General features: G+C 41.0%; 1 protein-coding gene across 4 annotated transcripts; it reads left to right on the top strand.

The window, feature by feature from the left end:
• The first annotated feature begins 1,837 nt into the window (after nucleotides 1-1,837).
• Nucleotides 1,838-26,416, top strand: LOC147236441 (vinculin-like). Of its 4 annotated transcripts, XM_086168917.1 has the most exons (23): nucleotides 1,838-2,263; nucleotides 9,787-9,857; nucleotides 10,855-11,005; nucleotides 11,679-11,787; nucleotides 12,732-12,854; nucleotides 13,507-13,667; nucleotides 16,740-16,830; nucleotides 16,944-17,091; nucleotides 17,173-17,326; nucleotides 17,534-17,709; nucleotides 17,793-17,891; nucleotides 18,757-18,947; nucleotides 19,420-19,619; nucleotides 19,806-19,934; nucleotides 20,064-20,213; nucleotides 20,314-20,422; nucleotides 20,598-20,900; nucleotides 20,992-21,116; nucleotides 21,294-21,479; nucleotides 22,653-22,829; nucleotides 23,844-24,047; nucleotides 24,127-24,231; nucleotides 24,575-24,877. In XM_086168917.1, the coding sequence occupies exons 1-23, from the start codon at nucleotides 2,096-2,098 to the stop codon at nucleotides 24,719-24,721; spliced, it is 3,477 nt and encodes a 1,158-aa protein (XP_086025043.1). In that variant the 5' UTR covers nucleotides 1,838-2,095; the 3' UTR covers nucleotides 24,722-24,877. The 4 variants fall into 4 exon arrangements, with proteins under 4 accessions (XP_086025043.1, XP_086025023.1, XP_086025038.1 ...); XM_086168897.1 differs by lacking the exon at nucleotides 17,793-17,891 and having other exon boundaries at nucleotides 24,575-26,416; XM_086168904.1 differs by lacking the exon at nucleotides 17,793-17,891 and having other exon boundaries at nucleotides 1,962-2,257; nucleotides 24,575-26,416.

The raw sequence follows: 26,416 nt of genomic DNA, 5'->3' as shown, positions 1-26,416 counted from the left end.
CAGCAATGGAGAAATGAGTTGGCGTTTCTATTAAACATGGTTCTCCTGGAGATGTGGGATAATTCCCCAGAAAGTCAAGGTTCTCCTCTGTCCACTGACTCACGCATTGCAGTAGTATGCAGTTCCACGAAAAAATCCCGCTCTTCCACTAAATCAAAACTAAACATTATTGCGCAACTCATGACAAATCATCACTCTGCACAAACACCTGTTGAAATGAGGGACTCAGGGGAACAAATTGCATTTCTTCATTAAACAACCCAGCTGATCATCACAACATTATTACATAAACACATATAAAACATCTCTGAGCAATGTGCTGCAAAGCTTTCTACCAAAGTGTGTTTTGACAAGTCCACATATACAGATATTTTCACAGCGGTGCTACCGGAGCCAATCACAGTCTCTCCCGCTACTCCTCAATTACTTACTGACGTTTGTACTTACTTTCTAACTCCCTACCCTGCATCAATCCATATATGGGTTTGAGATGCTGCAAGTGCGAGTCTGTCTCCTCTTTATGGTGAGGAGAGGAGACGAATTGGAAGGAGAGGAGAGGAAAGGAGAGGAGAGGTAGTTCAACTGGTAGGGCCAGAGTGTCAAGTCTCTCTACTTTGGATGGATACTTTCTGTTTACATAGAAAATATCTAAAGTATCTACTGTAGTATCTAAGTATCTGTAATAGAGACTTCTTTTCAGAGACATGAGGCACACACACACACACACACACAAAATTCAAAGGGGGGAAATAGTTGAAAATGTCTGTTTGTGCTGCAGGATCAGGTCCCATGAGGAGACTGAAGGGCAGCAAGTGTGAAGCTTTCTACTCTTTACGGTATGAGCAATTTCTTTGGAGGAGAAGAGAGGAGATAAGAGAAAAGGGAAAAGAGAGCTCAACTGGTAAGGCCAGAGAGTCAAGTCTCTCTGGTTTGGATGGATGCTTCCTTATACACGCACACATTCACATGCACATTTTCTGGGTTTAATTCCACTCCAAAGCAATAAAAAAGTCTCACACACTCTCTCCTATAGACACACATGCAACTATTCAGAAGTGAATGCGTTCACTTCTACCTTTCCCGCCTCGGTAGGAGGCTCTTTGCTGCCTTCCAATTCGAATATGGCGACCCCTGAGGGGAAAAGCCGAAAGGAGACGAAAGAAGAATTCAAATAGGGGAAATAGTTGAAAATGTCTGTCGGTGCTGCAGGATCTGGTCCCGCCAGGAGACTCAAGAGTGGCAAGCTGAGTCGGCCGTCTTAATTTAGACCTGAACACCCAGGCTGGAGGAGATGTGAACTCCTGACCCACTTAATGACCACAGATCGCGTGTCAGATCCAGGTTTGAAGGTTCATAAAAACTTCCAATATTGCAGGCGCTGGTGCAGCTTAGGATCTCATCTCCAGTGTCTTCTATGGTTTCATTGATGTGAAGATGACCTTTTTAAGGCTGCCAAGCTGCAGAGAGTTCATAACACAGCCATTGTGAGACGCCACCCCCCCCACACACACACACACACGCACGTGCGCGTGCACGCACAAACACACACACACACACACCTTCAATCCTTCCAAATATCTTGCACTCTCGTCCCACTAAGTTCCCCCGACAATCTCCTTTTTAGGGTGGAGTGGGTGTGTGGGGGGTGAACCTGACATACATGACGTAATTCGGGCAGAGCGCTCCTACGACGCGCTTCGTGCGTGCGCGTGCATGCGAGGAGCGCGTCAGCGTGCACACACAAACACACACACACACACACAAACACACACACACACACGCCCTCCCTTGCCTCCGCTCCTCCGCCGTGATTGGGCGGAGGGCGGTGATTCCTCCCGGCACAATTCGGTTCGCTCCTACTGGAGGACACCGATCCTCGGATCCTTTACCGGGGTGCTCATCGCGGGGGGTGGGGGGAGACGGCGCACACCGGGAGGAGAGGCTGGGACTCCGGGTTTGTCCTCCAGCCTATGTGTGTGTGTGTGTGTGTGTGTGTGTGTGTGTGAGGGAGCGCTGTGAGGAGACCGGAGGAGTCTATTGTGCGGGAGCCGCCGGCTGTCTTTCTTACACTGGGCTGCGGTAAAAGTCGTTCACAATGCCGGTGTTTCACACCAAGACGATCGAGAGTATCCTGGAGCCGGTGGCCCAGCAGATCTCCCACCTGGTCATCATGCACGAGGAGGGGGAGGTGGACGGGAAAGCCATACCGGATCTGACGGTGCCGGTGGCCGCGGTGCAGGCGGCGGTCAGCAACCTGGTGCGGGTGAGTCCCGCGCGGGAGGCAGCCTTGCGGTTCACTCAGCCTCGGTCTCATCGGCTCCACGCCCGACCGTTGCGCAGCAGTTTGACCTGACATTTTCCTTATAATTTATTTTTGCAGAATCTTCCATAGAGGGATGCAACCCCCCCCCCCCCAAAAAAAAACAAACAAACAAAAAAAAAAAACAACAAAAAAAATGTATTTTCCAACTGTCTCTTAGTGGACACCCATGTGTGTCTCACAAGCTCCCGTAGTAGTTTTTTTTGTTGTTTTTTTTTTTCTCCTGGTGCGTGTGCCCGCGCAACACGCACGTCAAACTTTGTCCCAACAGATCTATCGGGTGGACACCCGATTCGTGCGCGCACGCACACGCGCCTCAACTGCAGGGTGGCTTATTTTTTGTGGCAAAATTGAGCAGCAAATATGGGTTCAGGGTGTCTCTTTATTAAATGAGCCACACTGATAATGCTTATGGTAGGCATGGGGCGCCTAACCCCAGGAGAACATCACCATAGAGAAACTTTTGCCTCTATTTCTATTTTAGGTGCTCACATACCAACGCTGTCAAAATGTTACAACTCATCCATTATTTTGTGAAATGTCAGTGTGGTTCAAGAAACATCTCATGCTGTTTGAAATTGTTTGTTGAGCACTTTTGCAGGTAATTGGATTGCACAAAGCTGCTTGACTCTGTTGTGGTATATTACCAAAAAAAAGTCCTAATTTTTTTAACTCCCTGGCATTATTATGTTGTGATTCACTACTGAACAAACTGAATTTTTGACCCTGTCTTTTATTTGGGACAGCATTTAATCTTCAGATTATTCCAGTTGATTTTATTGATTTTCCACATTTATCCTCCAGTGGGGCTGCTGTTTTTCTCAGATATCAATTCTCATAATGGTGGCGAAAAGATTAAATCAAGCCACTTGAACTAATTTAACGGATCACAATTTGTACCATTTCTTTTATTGCGCATTTATTTGCAGTGGCACATAATGAACTGGAAGCAGACAGTTTGCTTCGTATCTATGGTGTGTTTGGTGCATCTGTAATGTGTAATGCAGTAGATTTATTGATTATGTTTTAGACTAGGAGGCTTAAGTGCTCAAGACAGGGGATCGTTTTGACAAAAGTATCATTGATTAGCTGTAAAGGTTGTACTAAGTCCAACTTCAAAAAGTGTGCTGTGTTTGTACGGTGCTCCTCTGAGTCCTTGATATCCCATCGCTATTGGGCGCACCTTCATCTCTGCCTTACCAAGCTTGTCTTCTCTGTTCGGTCAGTTGATTCACCCAGACGGCAAGCAGAAGGAGGGTAATGGGCGCCTCGGGCGTGTCAATGGGTTTCAGATGATGAAGATGAGAAGTGATGGTGAGACAAAGATGGGAATCACAAGAAGGTGTCAGAAAGAGGAAACTGGCCTGCACAAATATGAAGACTGGCACGATAGACTGTTCCGATGGACATTTCGATATTTAAAGTTCACTGTGTCTTGTCAACTCTCATGCGGTTATTTTCATAGCGCTCACTTTGTGTTTGTCAGGCTTTTGTTTTGACTTAGTCAGAAAGACATTTCACGCCACTGGCTCAAAGTTCGATTTCGCAGCGCAAGAAGTGATAAAAGCAAATGCTGTTTGGCGAAAGATGAGCAAGAGTTAAAAAACAGGGAAAGGGTGTTGAAAGGACACTGGTTGTGAAGAAGGCAGTGGTCCATTACGGGGTAAACAACCTGAATTAACAATCGTAAATGACACTCAAACACATACACTTCCGATTGCATCGACTTTATCTTAGAATGCAGATTGATTTCATACAAATACAAAGATGTGACACATAAGTCCCATTTCTCACCGATACAATTACGCTGTTAACCCCATCCGGGGTGGGCTGGACCTGGAGGGTGGGGGCTCATAAAACTGGGTCAATGAGACACTCAGCAGAGAGTATTCAAGATGGTGTCTGTCTATCAGAGGATGTGCGTTGAGTTGAAGCTGATTCAACTAGAGTTCTGAAAGATATGTATCTGCTTTAGGTAGAGAGGGAGAGTGGACTGTATTCGTGCTGATGACAGGGTGATTTTGTGAAGTATCAGATCCTGAAGGAGGTAACAGAGATCCTGAGTATGTCTGGGGGGGAGGGGAAGGAAGCAATAAATAGATTCACTGCCGAGAGAAGTAACAACTCACTGACAGAGCAAAGGAGCGGGAGGTGACTGTGGATGAGGAGGGTAAAACTGTTACTGCTAGGATGGAGAGAACAAGTGAAATGGAGCAATTCTACAGTTAGCTCAGCGATGGGATAAGGGAGGAAAAGTCACAGCACCTGCCCATCGGTAATCCATTAAAATGTCGTTTACTGACTTGCTTATGAGGGGTGTCATCCATGTGTGCAAACGACCATGTGCCGAAAAAAAATCTACGCCAAATTGCCCTCAAAGTTCCTTAGACACAGAGACAGGGAAATTAGCGGTTGTATAATTATAGCATTTTGTTTTATGGTGTCATGAAAAGTGCTATTTGATCACATTGATTTACAAATCACTAAATAATTGATGTCTGAGAACCGCACGTGTCAATAACTGTGACTGTATGACAGATGAATGTAGCCATTGATAAGTAAAAGCCAAGTCAAGCTGTAGTTCAAATATCTTATAAAGGTTCTGATCCTCGTCTCGTCATTTCGTTCCAACACGCTTTCGTAAATTTTTTGAAACCAAGCACGACGAGATGTTTCCTTTTGCTTTTCATTGCAGGGGTTTCTCAAGGTTATTCCTGTCATTTGGACAGCAACTGAGTAAAATCTTTTTTCAGCAGAAAGTTCCATTTGCCTCGCAAGACTAGAAAATCATGATTTACGATGCAGAAATTTGCTGCCTTCATCATTACAATTCCACACACTCAGTATTTTTAAATGAAAATATGTACATCATGAACCATGTTTGATTCATTAGATTCAATTACAAGTATATGTACATTATGAATGAGACTCACAGCCCACAGCAATATTTTCATATCCAGCGTACACTGCATGGAGATCAGAATCAGATCAAAATCATTTTTATTCCCCAAGTTCAAACAAACAAGGATTTCTTTTCTGGATTGGCATGGCTCACGATATAGGGAAAGGAATAAGTTAGGTAAGAAAAAAAATTAAATAAAATAAGAATAAGAAGTAAAAAATTGCTAGTGTATATACACTGCTCAAAAAAATAAAGGGAACACTTGAAAAACACATCCTAGATCTAAATGAATGAAATATTCTTATGAAATACTTTGCTCTTTACACAGTTGAATGTGCTGACAACAAAATCACACAAAAATGATCAATGGAAATCAAGTGTAAAAACAAACTCCAGGCTGATCCAACTTTGATGTAATGTCCTTAAAACAAGTCAAAATGAATCTGTGTTGCTTCCTGAGTGGACACTATGATTTCACAGAAGTGTGATTGACTTGGAGTTACATTGTGTTGTTCAAGTGTTCCCTTTATGTTTTTTGAGCAGTATATAAAGACAAAGATATCTACAGATGAAAAACAGGAGTTGCGGAGAGAAACACATGATGTAGCAATATTTTGAAATCAAAATATAGTTCAAATAAAGCAGGGGTTGATAAAATGTCCATCAAATGTTGGGCAAACACAATAGTATGCCCCATCACACCAGTGTTTCAACCAGCATGGAGCCTTTAACTGCAGTTAGATGTTGCCATGGTGATGTTAACCATTTAGTTAATACCGAAGGAGACGAGGATTCATCTAAGAGACATGTATATTTATGTGGCTTTCTCTCAGCACAAGCTGCATCCAGCGATATAAATCATTTTATTTCATTGATTAATAAAATTTGTTTAGCTGAAACCCTTTTTACTATTCACAATGAGGTTTTTTTTATCACCTGTTGGTGGATCTGACGTTTTTCTTGAAAGTCCCATTGATGAGATTCGAGAAAGGAGATTCAAGAACAACGACCCACCGTTCCATTTGTCCCTTTTCCACAAATCCCAATCTGGTGTAGTGATTACCTTTGTGTCAGACTCTGAAGCACAGTGATCCCTCTCTCTCTCTCTAACATAGTCTCTGTAAACGTATCCAGACAACGCAGCTCTAAAAATAGTGTTTCAAAGTTGTTATAATGTAAACGAAGACAAATTTGCATTCTAATAAGACTGTTTTTCTACTCCCATGAATATGATTTCAGCCACTCTGGCCTCCAAACATTCCTCCTCAAATTCATGAAAATAAAAATTATTTATACAGTATATCTGCACCCTTCTTTGGCTCTTTATCCATATATCATGCTCCATGCTCTAGTTTCCCTCCAGGTTTTGTGAAATTGAGCATGGTAGAATTTGCATCATTCTTCCAGTCGCTGGACACACAAACGGCACTAAAAAACAGTTCTCATTTTATGAGTTACTTATTCAGAAATGGGCCAAAACATACCTATTAAAATTTTTTGATGTTGCCTATTAAGTGTTGTATGCCTTTTAGCCTTTTGGCGAAGATTAGCCTTGACAAAATGACTAAAAAAAAAAAAACAACTTTTTTTTTTAATTTTGCTCTTGAAATATGCCAAGTGTTTTTGTTTCAGCTATAGATTATCCACAGATTGTTCAAACTTCATGTTATTTTGATAAGTATTAATTATTCTGAGGGACATTTGCTGTCACACCTCCCAGGCAGTAAATCTAGACACAATTACACTGTGAGTGTGTTCAGCAAACTAATTAACTTCTCATTAAAAATGTATTGAATAATCAATGTTAAGTGTCTAAGTGTTGCTGCTTACAGGAATCGCAGGTGCTCATTGAGCTTCATGTGACAGGGTGAGCTTGTTTAGGCAGTTTCATTAGGACATTTTTTACTTAGATATGCATTCCATGTACCACGCAGTAGTTTGACAGGGGGAAATTCAGCAGTATAAATTTGAATATCCTTTAAGGATTTTTTGAGTTGGTAGTGAACATTCATGATAATAAGAAACTTTGAAATAACCAGTTTTCAATTTTTTAGCCTAATTTTTTTTTATCAGCATTAGCATCAGTGCTTGGGGAGGTGTGGATGAAGAAATATAAATAAATCATGTTACATAAAATGTTAAAAGATGGAATAGCATACAGTATTTTCTCCTTTTAGATGTCAAATCTATCATCATTGAATGCTGTGCTCTGTTGTTCTCTGCGGAGCATATTTCTGCTGTTGTCGCAACTGAAGGATCACAGAGCAAAGAATGACAAGTGTTTTGTTCAAGTTCATGCCTCAGAGGTCATGAATAAATAAAAATCTTGTTTTAGACACATCAGTATCACAAAAATGAAAAGTAGATAAAAAGCAGTGTTCGGTGAAATTCTCCACTTTTGTCTTTATAAATTATTCATTTAAAACTAGCAGCAACATTGTGATCTAACAAATTATTTTTTTTTCTCTAATTCTGCTCACAATCCTATGCAGCAGCCAGGGTGTAAGAGCACAAGCAATGCAGGATTTAGTTTGTTAGACAGTACATCTCAATTTGATACAGTCAGTATGTATTTACTCTCAAAAGAGCAACTTGAATTAAGACATTGTCATGCATGTAAGTCTGTCAAGGTCATTTAAGGAAAACAAAAACCGTGAGGAGCTACTTGTAATCTGGGGATAATAATTAAACTGTGTTCATACTGAATTCCATTTTTCTGCTGATATGTTGTGATAAGATGCACCCTTATCCAGCAGTGTAACTGCAACTGTAAAACTAGTAAGAAAAAAGACATGAGAATGAATGCCAGACCAGTGCTCTCTGAACACTGAGCACCATTGCTGCCTCCTCAGTCTCTGGAGCCAGAAAGTCTATTAACTGCCTTTTATCAATGCAGCAGCAAGAGACTGATGTCATCATCTCACTGTAATTGCATCCCGAGCGTGTACATGCGTTGTGTTTGTGTGGACTGAAGGATGTGTTTTGTGTGTGCAATACTGAGTCTGAGATCCAAGTGGGTTTTCAGTCAACCGGCTGCATCACCATGGTGACATGCACATCTGCAAAGAAGTAACCGCCTTTCTATCTATGTTTAGAATTGCATCAGTGCTTATGTCTTTTACTAAATATGCCTTTTGATTTGTTTATGTGGCTTTTTATATTTTTATGAACAATAAGACAATAACATTTTATGGGATTAAATGGCACATCGTGTTTTGTTAGATGTCCCAAAATTGGACACTGGTAAATTTTCTGAGAGAAATTACCTCAAAAGACAAGAGGAAGCATTCTGCCACCGACCTTTCATTCATTTATTCATTCATTTATCGTTTAGACTACCAAACCTGCATTTGGGGTTACAGTGAGGCTGGAGTTGATCCCAGTTTTCAATCGACAGGAGGCAAGGTGCACTCTGGACCGGTCGCCAGTCCATCACAGGGCGGCATATGGGGACATGCAACATCTGCCGCCAACCATTGAAGCGAAATGACAAATGAATTACTACAGAACCAATTAATATGATTAATATGATTATCAAATTGATCATTACCCATCCTAAGATTCTATATGAATCCATGTTAAGACCGCCAAAAATTGAATTGAATCAGAAGCAATTCAAACTGATCTCCAGCTCCTAATTTTGCATGCATCCAAGAAAGAAAAACAAGATTGCTGTTAATGAAGAGGGAATTTGTCGGTTATCTCAGCAGAATTCCTATGGCACATCAATAGATATCCTACACGGAGCTTAAGCCTCACACATCTGCTGCCTTTGCCTCTCTTGTTTAACGACGGGGTCTCAGGAGTATTTTGAGCTGTCAAGCAGAATTCAGATATCTTCCAAAGTTTCAAAGCAAAGTGTTGTTAACTCTATGTGGTGTGGATCCATTACCTGTAACTAGAAGACAGACTGTCTCTTGCTGAGCAGTTAGCAGGTTCTTATAACTGTTTTTTATAGAATTGCTCTCAGTGCTTTTTTTTTCTCTTCAATTAAAAGTTCAACAGATCATAATTGTGACATTGCCGCAAATGCCCAATTTCATTTTGTTCGATTACTGCAAGCTGCCATAATCTTCATGACGCTCTAATCCAAAAGCTCAACTAAAAGGAGTGGGACTATATCTCATTTTCAAAAACAACACATGCGGCATGATTAGTGGTGTCACATAAAAGTCTGATTTTTATTCACCTTCTACTGCAACATTAAGGCTCTTCCGATGTACAAGAGGCAGGCTTTAGCAATACAGACCTCCAGCTAATCGCCACACCTATTTTGTCGGTATTAACCTCTTCAGATAGGTCAAAGAACAGCTCCATAAATGCATTTAATGCAACCTGCTCCAATATACAGTAAAGCTGTATATTGAGCCGAGTTTGAGTCGTGTAGCTTTCCCCTGTAGTTTTAAAGCCATGACAGGCACTCAGGGTTGATATAGTGAACGGATACTGATCTGTTTACCCGTAAGCCTATAAATGGTGCTCATTTTAGCATCCTCACAATAATTTTCCATCTAAATACTGTTAATGATTTCTAAAACCAAAGTGGATGGTTTGTGTACCGCAGGTTGGGAAGGAGACTGTTCAAACCACGGAGGACCAGGTGATGAAGAGAGATATGCCTCCTGCGTTCATCAAGTAAGTCAAGTGAATGACTAAGCATGCTGCTTCTGTTCCTCTGTTGCCCAGAGTCAAAAAACATTAATGTCCCCATGAAAAGTAATGGAAATAATCCTTATTGTTTCACAAGAAAGAGAATGTATGAAACAGAGGATTCCAAGTGACTCAATTTGAGGAAATATGGCTGCGTTCCCAGATGAAACAAAGTGCCACTTCTAAGGTCTGCACACTGCAGTGTTCAGTCAGAAGCTTGGCCGGCCTCTGCTTTCAGACCACTGAGAAGCTGTTTGTTTTTTTACAGCTTGCAACCAAAGAGCTGACATGAACTCAGATTGCTGCTCAAGCTGCTTCTTTGCAACACGGTGACTTAGACGGCAGACAATTTTTCATCATGTCAGTACTGTGCATGATGTTCCCATTGCATATGCATTTAATAGCCTTGGACTGATTTCTCCCTTCCTGCTCTCCTTTTCTGATATCACCTTTTTTCATTGCCAAATTCCTGATTTGAGAAATGGGCTGAACTCTCTGTCAGATCCTCAACCTTCTCTGTTGAGCCCAACCACACATACGGCGCACCACACCATAAATCTCACTCACGGGGCTTAGGAAAGGGCATGTGAGAATGTGAACCCACCTAAATATAGATGAACCAGCAGCCATCGATACCCTGACCAATGGGGGTCAGAAAGAGGAGGGACTTGGCTTATTTCACGCACTCCTAAATCTATCATCCTCTTTGAGGCTAACACATGATCATTGATGTCCATGCAAATCCAGATCATTACTAATGAACTGACATTTGCATTATTCCAGATCAACAATACTTAAGCCCATGCGTTGGTGGTTTCAGCACCTCTTCACATATTTGACCATGTTTACATTGTCAACCATTAATCCATCTGTCGTTCCCAGTAGGCTTCACTGTTTTCATCAACTCTGATTCATATTGGGAATCAATATTGGTATGAGTGCTGGATTTTTTGGTCTAAGCCCTTTTTTTGTTTTCTTGCAGGGTGGAGAACTCGTGTTCGAAACTAGTCCAGGCAGCTCAGATGCTGAAGGCAGATCCATACTCTGTTCCTGCAAGAGATTACTTAATCGATGGCTCGAGAGGGATTCTGTCTGGAACGTCTGACTTACTACTTACCTTCGATGAGGCAGAGGTGTGTGTGTGTGTATGTGTGTGTGTTTGTGTGCGTAAAGGGAGATATCAGGAAAATAATCCTTCATATAGCTACAACAAGGAAGAGGGAACTCAGTCAATGCTTTGAGTCTGTAATGGAGTCTCAGATACAGCCAGATCTAATCACTGAGATCAAATGACTTCCCTCTGTCATAACTCAGGATCTGTGTGTGTTATTCCTCTTTCCATGGGTACATAACTCACTTTGCACAGACAGAATTCTCACAATTAAAAAACTCAATGCAATCTTTTAAGTGATAGTATGTGTGTGTGTGTGTGCGTGTGTAAGTGTGTGTGCTCCTGTATGCATGCGTGCGTGCACGCGCTTATGGCATGTAAGTGTGCTGAATATTTAATGGCAACTCTACAAGTGGAATTCCACCGGGCACGTGATAATGCTCACCATGTCTCATCACTAGACTCAGTTTTGAGAAAGCAACTTCTTGTAGTCACAAGACAAACATCACAAGACTGACACACACACACATGCCGCACAAATAACTGCAAGCTATTTTAAACAAAATCATACACAAATTGAACTTTTTTTTCCTCTAAAATAAAAAGTGTAATATTTTTAAGACCCAATATTTGGTTTCTGATCCTTAGTTATTTTATACTTTTGGTTGTTTGTATCCTGTCTGGTCTTGTCTTAGGTTCGTAAGATAATTCGTGTTTGCAAAGGCATCCTAGAGTATCTGAAAGTTGCTGCCGTGGTGGAAACCATGGAGGACCTCGTCACTTATACTAAAAACCTAGGACCAGGTAAGAAGGGAGTGTCCTGACATATTTGCTGTTAAACCCTGAACATCTGCATTCTAATTGGATTTCCACATGGTAGAATTTTCAGGAAGAAAACAAATAAGTCTAATACAAACAAAAAGCAGAGCCCCAGTACACATGGAAATAAATGACATATAGAAAGCATGAATTTTGCTGTTAAATGTACGTATTTTAGAAATTGTTCCTACAAGATTTTAGTTTTTTTTTAGAATATGTAACAAACTGCTGTTGAAATACAGGCTGTAAAAAGGAAGATTTATGAGCAAAAAACTGAATAAACAATTCAGGTAAAGAGTTTAAATACCTCAGTGCATATCAAATTTTTGTGAATCAAAGTTAATTGAGTTAAAGACCTTTTATATGTCTTTGTTTAGGGAACTGGAATATCTATACCTTTTTTGTTAGTTATATAAGTCCTCTTTCTTAACAATTCAGACAATATAGAAAACTATTGCAGCTGCATACAGTATTCAACACAGAAGGGAATGCTACAAATGACAGTACAAAGAACAGAAAAGCGCCCAAATCATACTTGACACACTTGTTAGCAAACTAAATTAACTCAGGGATGTTGTAATTAAGGCTCCTCACATCATCACTAATAAGGCAGAGCATTTATCACCAGGAATAAGAGGTCAATTGTTTTATGGGTGTAATTTGGCATGAGCTGGAGGACATGTGATGCCAGGGATATTCACACTTGACTGATGCTGCCATTGTATGTGATCAGTCATTTGTGAAGTAATGATCTGTTGAAACTACTTAATTAGTAAATGCACTTGAGAAGTCCGATTATTGTTAGCAAACTGTGATGTCAACTCCGAAACCAAGGTCACAACTGATTACAGTTGTCTAAATGGATGGATTCGAATTTTTTTTATTTTCAAAGGACAACAAGTTCTCAGCATCGCTTTCTCTTTTCCCAGGTATGACTAAAATGTCCAAAATGATTGAGGAACGACAGCAGGAGTTGACCCACCAGGAGCACAGGCAGATGCTTATCAGCTCCATGAACACTGTGAAAGAGCTGTTGCCAGTTCTTATATCAGGTGTGTGTATGTATGTGTGTGTGTGTGTGTGTGTGTGTGTGTGTGTGTGTGTGTGTGTGTGTGGGAGAGAGAGAGAGACAGACGGATGGACAGACAGAGATTGTGTGATGCTACTCTACTGAGAAAGAGAGAAGGTAATTGGGCATCCAACAGTTGTTATAGCAACACTCATAATTAAAGTCATTAGCTGCTGGGTTCATAGAGTGCACTGTAAGATGCTATCATTTGTACTGTATGCTGTTGCAAGAAGCTTTAGATTCAAATCTGCTATCATGTTTAAATGAATTTGCCAAAACAGTTCTGCTTTTACCGAGTAAATAAATGACTTGCCACGAGCAGCAGCTGTCTTGCTCAAAACCTGCTGGTATAATTAAAGATATTGTCTGCTGACAGATTTTTCAGATGTCTTTTTTTGACTGCTTTTTTTACAGGTTCTTCTTCGGCTCTAAAATGTCCAGAAATCTATACTGAATATTTAACTATGTGAAGTTCCATAGCATAAAATGTATTGTAAGGCATTTAACATAATTTGCAATTATATTTAGATAGATATTGAATCTTATCCACCTTGATTTGTTGTACCCTTCTGCCAAGGATCTGAATAAGCCAATGCTGTATCTATGTATCTAAACACCTCTGTTCCTATCCTCAGCCATTAAGATCTTTGTTGCAACCAAGAGTAACCGAGGTGCCGGTGTGGAGGAGGCTGAGAGGAACAGAACATTTACCTTTGAAAAGATGAGTGCAGAGATCAACGAGATTATTCGAGTCTTACAGCTGACCACATGGGACGAAGATGCCTGGGCTAACAAGGTATGACCTGCAGTCACATCTTACTTCCCGTTTTTTTGTTGTTGTTGTTTTGTTCCATACCAAGCCGTACAAATATGGCAAAGAAAATCCCACCATCTTTATTACACTCATTATTTGCTATGGAGTCCCTGCTGTGGCGCTCATAGTCTGAACCAGCCTCTGGATTCTCTTCATAGTTCACTCTTCACTTTCTGTGTCCACTTTTCTTTTTGGCTGGTAGTATAACTCCTGTTTTTTTTCTTTTCTTTCTTTACCTTCCTCCTCCATTCTTTTCCTCCTTGTAGAAGGTAAGCCTTTTTCTCTCCCCCTCTGCAGTTTTCCAGCATGCAAGTGTGTGTGTGAGATTGTGAAAGGGAATTTGTCCTCTTGCTTTTATATACATATACATATACATATACATATACATATACATATACATATACATATACATATACATGTTGTATCTGCCTTGGCATTTAACAGTAAGCGTCTCATGTGCTTCAGTCCACTGATGTGGTCAGCTAGCCGATGTGATAGTGTCTTGTATATACAGTGTATTTCATCACTATATTACAGGTGGAACTGTTTTCTCATTTGGGCCAAATGGCTTGAAACAAATGAGAGGTTTCCAGCTAACTTAAAGCAACATTATGCCGCATTTCGCTGAAACTCGTCATTTCATCGCTTCTTGGATGATTTGAGATCGAGGGGGACGAAGCCTCTTTCGTTCCTTCCCCGGCCATGGATGCTGGTCCCTGCACAATTGCTGTGTACAAATGGGGATTATATTCTTGATATTATACAGAGCTGGAAAGTTTTCTAAACAATTGTCTATGGCATTTCCAGAATTGCCAGACGCCATTGAACTCCTTTGACATTCATGCTGTTTATCAATGGGATAAACATAACCACTCGAATGCCGAGCATGTCACGTTCATGTTGCCACATACAAAAGTTCACGAGCCCCATTTGCACGCCGCGTATGTAACTTGAGTTGATCATTTGTAAATTTCCCACTAGACTGAAGTGCTACAGTCATATATAAGCTTGGAAGTCTTGGTTGAGGTGAAACGACTGAAAAAAAATACATTTATGGAAGACGCTCAGCAGAGTGAGACAGAAAATAGCGAGACATTTACTAACAGAGAAGGCGAGGCTGACATCATGGGAAATGAATGGGATGGCATTGCCACCTTGTAAGTACAATACAGATATGGAGTAAAGAGCTCAAGGCTGTTTTGGATTCTGGGCGAGATTAATATGCTAAATTGGTGCTTTATCAGTGACTGCCATAATGGACTTTTCTGTCAAGGAGAAAGCCGGAAAATTCAAAATATTTTTACCTCGGCCTCAGAATGTGCGCAATGTTCCTCCCAGCGCGTAAGCCACATTTCAAATATGGATGATATGCCTTCATATTCTCCATTAATAATCACTCAGCCGGTGACACCCGAGAAACTACATTTTAACAGGTATTCAAGTTCTACACTTCATTATCAATTTTCACAATCAACCAGAGTCATGGAGGATCTTTTAGCTTGGTCCAAAGCATTTTTCCTTTTCACTCTTTCCCAGTGTGCTTCTCAGTGCTTGCCGAATTCAATGTTCACTTCGCTTCCTCTGTGATAGTCTTCGCTTCTCTCCTCTTTCAAACTGAATTCACTCAATGGAGTCCTTCATTTTACTATGCGTTTCAACAGAGGCTGCTGCTGCTCAGCAAAATCACATCATGTTGCTTTAAGGTCAATATTTTTATTCAATTTCTTTATTTTATTCGACAATGTTTCAGAAGTTTAATGTCACACACCATGGTATTCATTGCACATTTTCCTCATGTATGCGGGTATAGGTACAAAATCAAATTGCAATCCCAGGGGTTTGTTTTTGGATAAATAGTCTCCCTTGAAGAATTTTTGGGTCAGTTTCATTTTGAGACAATTTCCGAATGATGTTTAGTCTCCGTTCACTCATCTAACCTGAAACCGTGCATGTTTCTCTGCACACAAATGGCTCAGACTATCTGTATTTGTGTCTGTGTGTGTTTGTTGTGAATATGCTGCATACTCTGTGTATGAGCTTTGATAAAGCAAGCAGGAGCTAATGTCCTCTTTAGCCATCAATTATAGATTTAAGTCAGTTGATGTCGAGACACATCCATAATAGATGAATCCTATTGAACCGTTCCACTTAAGAGCTCTAGTCTCCCTTGATTTGGGAAAAAAAATGTGTCTTCGCTACAACTGGTATAAACAAAAAAAAATGTGGTGTCTTTTATTGTTACAAGCCAGTTTATTTGTTCAGCTGATGGGAAGTTAAGTATTATTGATCCCACGTAACAATATAAGGACATGAATGAGTTTCTAATGTATATATGGATATTTACATTTGGCACATCTGAAGTCAGTGTTAATAAAAGTCAGTCTAGTGTTGGATGACAGCAGACAATTCATTGGATTGTATAGTATTCAGCAAAATACACATCTTTTGATAATTTTCCAGGACCAACTTTAAACCAGGGGTTCCTAAACTGTTGAGCCCCTGTCTGCAAATTAAAGGTCCCTGGGACGAGTGACTCATATCATCACCTGAGATGGTTAAGAGTTGCATTCCTCACAGTGATTGGCATTGACAGACACAGCTCAAGTGTCTGTTAAGCTGAACAACTATTTTTCTCTTTGGTAACAAATGTGATTTTTAAGAAGATCTCATATCTCTTCGGGAAGCTTTTGTTAAATGCTGTTATTTATAGCAATAATTTTATGCGTTACTCCTCTGCATAATTGAGAGTATCTTAACCGACAAGACGCTTTTTTCCCTCGTCTGACATAATAACGGCTGGATCTTTTCTTTGTGCCGTAAATACATTCAGAAAAATGCCTGAAAATAAAAGGACTTCGTGTAATTAGAATTGAAAGTAATCAGATAAATGTGCTGTTTGTTCTGGTGTTTAGTTTTAAATGTCTTTCACACCCCAGAGTTCATTATCATGCATTTAAACCACATAAAGGGGAATGAATAGGTACATTAACATTTTCAGTACACGATTGTTTTTTCCAAAGCTGTTCACAGCTACTTTTTTTCCATTCCCCGTAGGATATGGAGGCTTTGAAAAGATCTCTGGCCATAATCGATTCAAAGATGGCACAAGCTAAAACTTGGCTAAAAGACCTTCATGGACAGCCAGGTATCTGGGGTGTTTTCTTGCTCAATTTTTGCTAAAAATTTGAAGCAGGTCTGGACAGCTCATTCTACTACTCCAATGCATCCCATCTCATTCTTTTCTGTTGACCTCCTCAGGAGACCCCAATGAGGTTGCACTGCGGGTAATTCTGGATGAGGCTGGCAAGGTGGGAGAGCTTTGTGCTGGCAAAGAAAGGAAAGATATCCTGGCAACCAACAAAACTCTGGGACAAATGACTGACCAGATCGGAGATCTTCGAGTCAGGTAATGTGCTGTTTTGATCAAGTATTCACACTACTTCTATTTACTCATCTAATGTATTTCTTCTCTATTTGTTTCTGTTAGGGGCCAGGGCCCGAGCCCGGGGTGCGTGCAACGTGCAGGCCAGTGCTCACAGGGCCTAGATTTATTATTTGGCAAAGTGGAGAGTGCTGCTCACAGACTGGAGGCTCTAATCAGTGCCAAGCAAGCCATTGCCAGGAGGCTGGACGCTGCACAGGTCAGATAAAACAAGCAGCTCAGTGAGCCATGCGAGCCCTCGCCACAGGGGATGATGCCCCTCGTAAGAAAATGATTGCAATTTTCAGTAAAGAAGTACAAATTAACCATAAATATTATACCAATATGGATTTTTTTTAATGCTAATAGTGATAAAATGGCTGTCGAGGCTCGTCATGTTTTTCAAGCCATTTTTTTTTTTCCTTAGGCCTGGCTAGCAGATCCAAATGGTGGTCCCGAGGGTGAGGAGAACATCAGAGCTTTACTTGCCGAAGCTAAACGCATCGCTGACCTGTGTGAGGACCCCAAAGAGAGGGATGATATTATGCGCTCCATCAGTGAGATTGCGGGCCTCACCGCCAGACTTATGGAACTTCGTAAACAGTGTGTTTCTAAACCTCTCACATTTGCATGACCGACCATATTATGTATCTGCTTGATGTAATTCTCAGGCTTTTCATTCCTAGGCGCATACTGCAACCTCGTACCACCAATTCCTGGCATATTATTCCTGCATGGAAACATTGTTGTTGCCTATCAAGCTTTGGCATCAGTCCTACAATAAGGTTCCTTAGCCATTTGAATGTGGTGCAATATGTTTTGGGGGTTTTATTTAGAGGCTGTAGGGAGTTGGCAACAGTTTCAGCTTCAGAAATCATCTTAAACTTAAAGGGAAAAGCTACACAGAAGTTTGAACTGCCAAATTTCACCATATGAATCTAGTGTATAAAAGATGTGGATCAACTGCAGCAGCATGAATCATAATTTTCACATCATACTTGAAAAATGTATTAACTGTATGAGGAAATGAGACTTAACCAGGCAAAAGTGAAACAAATTTTCACGTATGATGACCTATATTATAGATGAGGTCTTTAGAGGGGGAGGACCATTAAATGCAAAAGTGTTAGAAGACTCATCATGAATTATCTAAGACATGGTGTTTTCTTACATGTGTTTACTTAAATTTAAAACACTGTATTTTAAGAGCGTATTTGGCAGAGAAGTCTGCATTATTCCAGTCAGTGGTCTTTGTTAGGCCTTGAATTTCTCATTAATAATAAAAAGTTATTACCTGGCTTTGAAATGAACCATAAGAGTCCTAAATTAGATGTTCTGGTTCAGGTACCAGGAATTTTAGATTTATCACGTAAATGTATATTTTAGTCCAGATCAGAAATACAATCTTTGTCTATTTAAGAATACAGGAAACTGATGTTGTCAAAGGTGGAAAAAGTGGCATCAGCCTTTAACAGTGTCCTTTCCCTTTAAGGTGGTGCTCTAACTGGGGGGATTAATGAGACTTGAACTTTCATTTGGCTTGCGGTCTCTGCTTCATGTCTTATTTCCACACTACTATTTTGACGCTGTTTTTTTTTTTTTTTTTTTTTTGTATTTCTCACACCAGCTCTCTGTTTAATGCTCTCTCAGAGGTAAAGGTGACAGCCCAGAGGCCCGTGCACTGGCAAAACAGATTGGGGCAGCACTGCTGACCCTCCAGTCTAAAACCAACCGGGCAGTGGCCAACATGAGGCCTGCCAAGCCTGCAGTCACTTTAGAAGGCAAGATGGAGCAAGCCCTGCGTTGGGTGAGCAACCCTGGGGTAGACGACAGAGGAGTTGGTGAGTAAGTGGGAGCGGTGGCTCTGGAGAGGGATGATGTTGACCCTTTTTTTTCTTATTGTCTTCCTCAATCATAAATATCCATGATATTTTCCTTGTTTTATGCCTCTCTGTACTTCCGTTTCTCTTGTTTGATTATTTGCTATTTTCTCCCATGCTGCTCTATGGGAGTAGAATGTGAAAGACTACAGTGGATCACAGGTACTGTCTGACCACTGCCTTTTTTGTTTCCTTAGAAGGTACAATCATAAGTGATAATAAGTGATAGGTAATTGATGATAAGATAAAAACCTTCCTAGGGTAACAAAATATACACAAAATTTAAATAAATATATGAGACTCCTATTTCTTGCAGAAAAACTCAAAAAGGTTCTTTACCTTTGCAAGAAAACACAAATCTGTCAGCTGTAGGCGGGCATCAGATGTCTAATTTCCCATGTGAGACTAACCTGTGTTGTATTTCTCTCCTCAGGTCAGGCAGCAATCAGAGGAATGGTTGGAGAGGGGAAGAGATTGGCAGGAGGCCTGTTAGGCCCCTATCGCCAGGATATGATTGGGCGCTGCGACAGAACTGAGGCTCTAATGACATCTTTGGCAGACATGGCAGGCAGGGGTGAGGCAGAGACACCTCATGCACGAGCAACAGCTGCACAGCTGCATGACAGCCTCAAGGTAGCTGACCCTTTTGCACACTGTAATATCTATAATGTATACTGGAATTTCCAACAATATTAGTATGAATATAAGAATGCATTCAGAAAGTTCTTAGTGTGATATAAAGGCTGTGGATGATGATTGAAAGAGCTGGTGCAGCACTCCACCTAGTGGACTGTTGATGGTACTCTTGACTTTTGACAGGACCTGAGGCAGCACATGCAAGAGGTGATAACCCAGGAAGTATCAGATGTTTTCAGTGACACCACCACCCCAATAAAACTACTGGCTGTGGCTGCAACTGCTCCTCCCGATGCCCCCAACAGAGTGGAGGTCAATAATGTGTAAATGTGTCAAGATCCACTGCATTGGTTTTGCATTTAAGCTACATAATATAATTTTGACTTTCAGGGCAATACCCGAATAAGGAGGATGGTCAAATCTACCATTATTCTCTTTTAGGTTTTTGAAGAACGGGCTGGAAACTTTGAGGCGCATGCAGGACGGTTGGGTGCAACCGCAGAGAAGGCTGCCGCTGTGGGAACAGCCAATAAGGGTACAGTGGAGGGGATTCATGCAGCTGTTAAACATGCCCGGGAGCTCACACCACAGGTGCTTTTTTTTGTTCTCATTACCCTGATCAGAATAATTATACACAAGGAGGATCTATTAATATTGAGAATGTGTTTGTAACACGTTGCTTTAAATCCAGGTGACTTCTGCTGCAAAGATTTTGTTGAAGAATCCTGGAAGTAAAGCAGCATATGAGCACTTCGATACCATGAAGAACCAATGGATTGACAATGTGGAGAGACTCACTGGTGAGAGTTTTTGCAAAGACACTCTTCCTGTGTCCCCAAAACAAGATTTATGACTCAGTTTTAGAATTCAGGTTAGAAAAAGGGTATGCTTAAACTTATAATCATAAGCAGGATGGGAATATAATGATGGATGGCAATCATTGGTGACACTGTGTGTACATATGTGTTGCCCCAGGTCTTGTTGATGAGGTCATAGACACCAAGTCCCTGTTAGATGCGTCTGAAGAAGCCATAAAGAAAGACATCGATAAGTGTCGGGTTGCCATGGCAAATGTTCAACCCCAAATGCTTGTTGCCGGGGCGACAAGCATTGCAAGAAGAGCCAATCGGGTTCTGTTGGTGGCAAAGAGGGAAGTGGAAAACTCGGAAGACCCGCGGTTCAGGGACATGGTAAAACATGCATCTGATGTCCTCTCACACACCATATCACCCATGGTGATGGATGCTAAGGCAGTGGCTGGGAACATACAAGATAAAGGTACAAGAATAATGAATACGCAGACTTTTTTAGTTTGTTGGAAAGTGTCTTTGCAATCCTAAGTACATCTTTTATATCCTATGCTCCTTAGCACTGCAGAAGGCTTATTTGGACTCATGTATGAGGATCCTTGCTGCAGTTGGAAAAGTTAGGGAAGCCTTCCAGCCTCAGGAGTTGGACTTCCCCCCTCCACCGCCAGATCTGGACCAACTCCATGTAAGATCATTTGAACACTTTTAGTATTTTATTAGAGACAAGTCTGAAAGACTTTTTGGATGCAAGGACATTTAAGTGTGATTTTGTGGGAAATATTGATTCTTTTTGCATGCAGTTTGTTTCAGATGTCACTCCTTTAACTCTAACACGCTTGCATCTGTCTGTGTGGAAATCCAGGTTAGCGATGAGCAGGCACCTCCAAAGCCACCCTTGCCAGAGGGTGAGGTGCCGCCCCCTCGGCCACCTCCTCCAGAGGAGAAGGATGAAGAGTTTCCAGAGCAGAAGGCTGGGGAGGTGCTTAGTGAGCCAATGATGGTAGCCGCCAGACAACTGCATGATGAGGCTCGCAAGTGGTCCAGCAAGGTTAGTATAAGCAGACACGTGAATGCATTATGTGCCAACATGAGAAAGGGATGCTCTCACATATACCCAATTAAGCTGTATACATCAAAAACATTGAAAAAAAAAAGGCTTTGAAATGGCCTAATATTAAAATATGTGGTGTACAAGCTTCAAATACTTCAAATAGGATCTTGTTGTTGTTTACTATAACTTGAAATGTCTTTAAATGAATTCTGATATTCTGTCAATGTCTAATTTTCTTTAGTTATGTCAGTCCTGAAATACTGAAATATGTGGTTTGATTACACTTTGGGTGACAGGAAACTCACCTGGACAAATGGCCTAATACAAACATGATCACACACGCACACACACACATACACACACACACACACACACACATTAACTTAAACACTGGATACAAGTACATCAATGCAAGAAAACAGATAGAAAAATTAACCATCTTTCAACATTGACTCTTGGAGAGAAGATAAATGAACGCACAGTATATACATCGTTTCTGCTCTGTACGAATTATAGTTATGCTTCTCGTGTGTGGTCTAGAGAAAAAAAAATGCCTGTTTTTATCAGTTTATGACCCTCATAATCATTGCATATTTGCACACCTTTCTCACGGGTTGTGCAGTACAAGTTTTTCAGAAACACAGCTCTTAACATGTGTTGTGTTATCACTTGGTCAAAAATGCACCACTTTATTTTGAAATAATTTTGAGGCTGCCATCTGCTGGATTCAGGTACAGTTACATTGCTCAATGTGAAATTGCAACATGAAATTTCAGCTATGCCCCTGTCTCAGACTATGGCACTGCTTCCATCTGCTTCCTGCCTACACCAGCACCTTTATCCTTTTTTTTACCCACAAACCCATTTTTGCTTGTTTGTGCAGTATCACCGTCCCTCTCCCGGCTTCTCCACAGTCCCTGTATTTGCCTCTCCTTCTTGTAAAGCTCCTGTCCTCTGTTCCTCCATTCAGTGCTTCTCATATTTTACTAAATACCTCCTTCCTTCCTGCCATTTCTGGCACTCTCCCTCTCTTTTATCCTTCCCATTCCTCATATCTTCCTCCTCCTGCTCCTGCTCCCTGCCTCCCTCTTCCCTCCCTTTTCTTGACCTCCAAAATGATTCCACGGCAACCACCATCCCAATCCCTCCCTCCCCCCCCGCTCTGCCCAGCCTGAGGATGTGGGGGCTGTAGAGGAGAGAGAGGTAGATGATGAAGATGAGTTTACTGATGGTGAGGATGACTATGAGCCAGAGCTGCTGATGATGCCATCCAACCAGCCTGTCAACCAGCCCATTCTGGCAGCTGCTCAATCTCTCCACCAAGAGGCGCGCAAGTGGTCCAGCAAGGTCTGCACACATACATGCACATGCGTGCGCTCCTAACCAGCCATTGGTCAGACAGTGTTTACAGTGTTGGACATGCTACATGCAAACACTCATCAATGCATGAAAAAAAGAGACATGCTTTGTGCGAGGAGCCTTTCAGGACACACAAACCTTCTTTGGATTTGGAACGATGAGCTCTGCTCCTGCCACTACCATGGAAACCACAAACCAGCTGTGGCTGCTGTTGTATTGCTGCATTGCACTCGGACATGTTTGACATGCGGTTACGCTGATGCCATGCTAAAGTTGCACTAAAGGTTGAGTACTGTTGGAATGCCAAGGAATCTTTTTCTTTCTTTTTTTTTCGCCCTACAATGATAAATTGCAAATGGCTTCACAAGTCCCTCCCTTATGTTCATGATTAGGTAAAGTGGTTTAAAGGAGGTGCCAGTCTCCCTGTCTTGCTGTTTTAAATCACTCAATGTCTGGCCAACCTGTGAAGCCAAGGATGAGTTTCCCAGAGACCTCCTGGTGATGTAACTTTGACGTTATATGCCTGCTATGATGACCTGCTTCTGCTTCTTAGTTTCTGGGTGCGTAATGATGCCCACAGTGAACATCCCCTCATGTGCACTAACCCACAGCTGCCTGTGATGTGAAGCAGTCCACGCAGATAATTTCTCCCTCCAAAACAAAGATGACTTTTCAAATATAATCTTCTTCCATGAAAACTTGACGAACTTGCACAGATACTTACACCGAAACTGCATGAAGCTCACTGTCGGAAATGCTTGGGGGTTTGGTTTGTCTAACTCAAATATACCAACACGAAGCACTTGCATTTGAGCACTTGCAAGTGCTCGATACTACTGTCTAAATGAACTTAACTTTTGATTAGCAGAAGCCTGGGAACATGGCACACAGTATGATTCCTTTGCAGTGTCCCCAATGATGTGAGCCTTCCTAAAGTCCTATCCACAGCTCTCACTGCTCCTTCTTCTTCTTTCTGGTCCCTCCTGTTCACACTTTTCACAGGGTAACGACATCATTGCCGCAGCCAAGCGGATGGCTCTGCTGATGGCAGAAATGTCTCGGTTGGTGCGCGGTGGGAGCGGGAACAAACGGGCGCTGATTCAGTGTGCTAAGGACATTGCTAAGGCTTCAGATGAGGTGACGAGACTGGCAAAAGAAGTGGCCAAGCAGTGCACCGACAGACGCATCAGAACAAACCTGCTGCAGGTGAGAGTAATGAGAGGTTAAGGCTAGATGAAAATAATCCTACAAATTCTCAAAAATTGACATCTTTCCTCTTCTGAAGGTGTGTGAGCGAATCCCAACTATCAGCACTCAGTTGAAAATCCTCTCTACTGTCAAGGCCACCATGTTGGGAAGAACAAACATAAGTGAGGAGGAGTCAGAGCAGGTAAACTAAAAAAAATAAATGAATAAAGGTCTTGCTAATCCCATCTACAGAAAAGCGTGCTTGGAAAAGCACCTTTTCTACCAATACTGATAGTTTGGAGACAAAAAAAAGTGGTTGAAAACTGGTAAAGTCAATGATCATGAAAACAGCAGCTTTAACTGTATAAAATGTGGGACTGGGAATTATAAAAAAAGGAAATAATTGAAATTATACATCAGAAATTACATTTTCTTGTTTAAATGATTGTAAAATCAACGAAGAGTAAAATCTATCTCTAATCGGCTGATGGATTAAATCAAATTGATGTTGCACTTCCTAATGTCTTAACTTTCTTTCTGTCCAGGCTACAGAGATGTTGGTCCATAATGCCCAAAACCTAATGCAGTCAGTGAAGGAGACGGTAAGAGAAGCAGAAGCAGCTTCCATCAAGATCCGCACAGATGCAGGATTCACCCTCCGCTGGGTACGCAAGACTCCCTGGTACCAGTAAACAAAATCTGACTTGACTGTGCTAGTCGAGCTCTAAACATGGCAGTTATGGTGTACAACTTGAGTAAACGTAGCTGTGTAGCAACCTTCTTAGAGAGACAGCCGTGGAATAGGTTTCATCAAACGGTGTGAATTCAGTTTTTGCTCCCCAGTTCCCTTAACCTGTGACTGTGGAATTGCGCAAGCAGATTGGAGACATTTTTAATATATATTTTTGGTATGTTGTGTTAGAAAGATGTATCCAAATCCTAGGTATATATTTTTTGCATGGAATTGTTTCTATTTTCTAAAGACAAATTATGACATGATATGATCTCTTATGAGACGTTTACGTCTGATTCAGTTTTGTCTGCGACAGTTTGCTAATGTATATACAATCATTTATTTTATTGATTAATTATTTTACTTCGTAGTTCTGGGCTTTATTTAACAGTATTGACACTAAAGTGGGGGGCCTTGTCTGCACTGGTTGATGCCCTCTATTTACGTTTACTTTTAGTAATATCATTATTCTGATTCAAAAATGTGCTAAAAAAATTCAGGTAAACATCATCACTGCTGTTAAATGATGTTTTTTCTCGAAGACCCTAAAAATCTTCTGGGTTTGAGGTAAAACTGACATCTGGAAATTACCTCACATCAAAAAAGAAGCTAGTTCAGTGTGTGGCTGACAATAAAAAGGCAGGTTATTTTTGATTGATTGAAAGGCTATAGGAAAGATATTAAAGCTTTTCACATTCGTGTGGTAGATTGTGTGACATTGCATAGAAAAAGTCATGATCACTTGTTTCAAAGATTTAGGTCAATAATGCCAAAGGATTATCTTACATTCATGTGAGATCCATGAAATTCTTGATAACACTTGTATTCAGGATATTACAAACAGAAAAAAAAACCCAAAGTATTTTGGGGGGAGATCTTTGAGGTCTGTTTTTGTGTAACTACCTGTCATGTTTTGTTTTTTGTTTTTTTTACTGTGTAACAGTTGAACTGTTTGGACAATTATTCTGAATATCCATCAAGTATACTGCTTTTTAGACTCTTTCCAAGTGTGAGCGTTGCAATATTTGAATGAATCGAAAAAAAAACAACCCTGGTGGTTTGTGAGAAAATAAATAAATAAATCTATAAATAGATAGAAAGATAGATAGATGTTTATGGAATGATAGCCAGTCGTGAAAATGTAGACTAAATTAAGCAACTCTGTCAAATTTGGGTTTGGAGTTATATGACCGTTGTCAGGTTTTATAGTGACTTGCAACCAAATACATAAATTCATGTTTTCTGCTGCCAGTTGCTTCCATTCCTCTAAATCAGTTCACTGAAATTGTTAACGTTTTTTCGATAGCTGGGCAAATATCACTGTTGGATACAGACTGTGTGTTTGTACTGTATGTATGTATGTATGTATGTATGTATGTATGTGTGTGTGTGTTATGGAGTGTGCGCGCACGCACATGCATGATGCCTCGTCCCTCCACAGGGAGAGGCTTTAATAGGATGGAGAAGCACAGAATGGTAATATTTAGTTTTACATGGGCCCCCTGTGCATGTAGCAGTCACTGACCCCTCACTGAGAGCAACAGGGTGTAGTTCTGTGGGTACTTGACATGTCACACCCTGAATGTATTCTAATAGCTTCTAGCCCTGCCAACACATCTGCTGTGCCTTGGAAGAATAAAAGTCTCTTATGACT

Source organism: Fistularia commersonii, chromosome 2 (genome assembly GCF_037954325.1).
Source record: "Fistularia commersonii isolate RoL2024-O1a breed Wild chromosome 2, RoL_Fcom_v1.0, whole genome shotgun sequence".
In the NCBI taxonomy this organism is placed as follows: Eukaryota; Metazoa; Chordata; class Actinopteri; order Syngnathiformes; family Fistulariidae; genus Fistularia; species Fistularia commersonii.
Note: the sequence above shows the minus strand (reverse complement) of the source record. Positions and strands in the feature narration are given on the sequence as shown.

Excerpts from the sequence above, each read along its gene's own strand:
- LOC147236441 (XM_086168917.1), top strand. The coding sequence starts at position 2,096 with ATGCCGGTGTTTCACACCAAGACGATCGAGAGTATCCTGGAGCCGGTG. Across the intron at positions 13,668-16,739 it reads AAGATGCCTGGGCTAACAAG|GATATGGAGGCTTTGAAAAG; the intron begins GTATGACCTGCA and ends CATTCCCCGTAG. Across the intron at positions 22,830-23,843 it reads CGCGCAAGTGGTCCAGCAAG|GGTAACGACATCATTGCCGC; the intron begins GTCTGCACACAT and ends CACTTTTCACAG.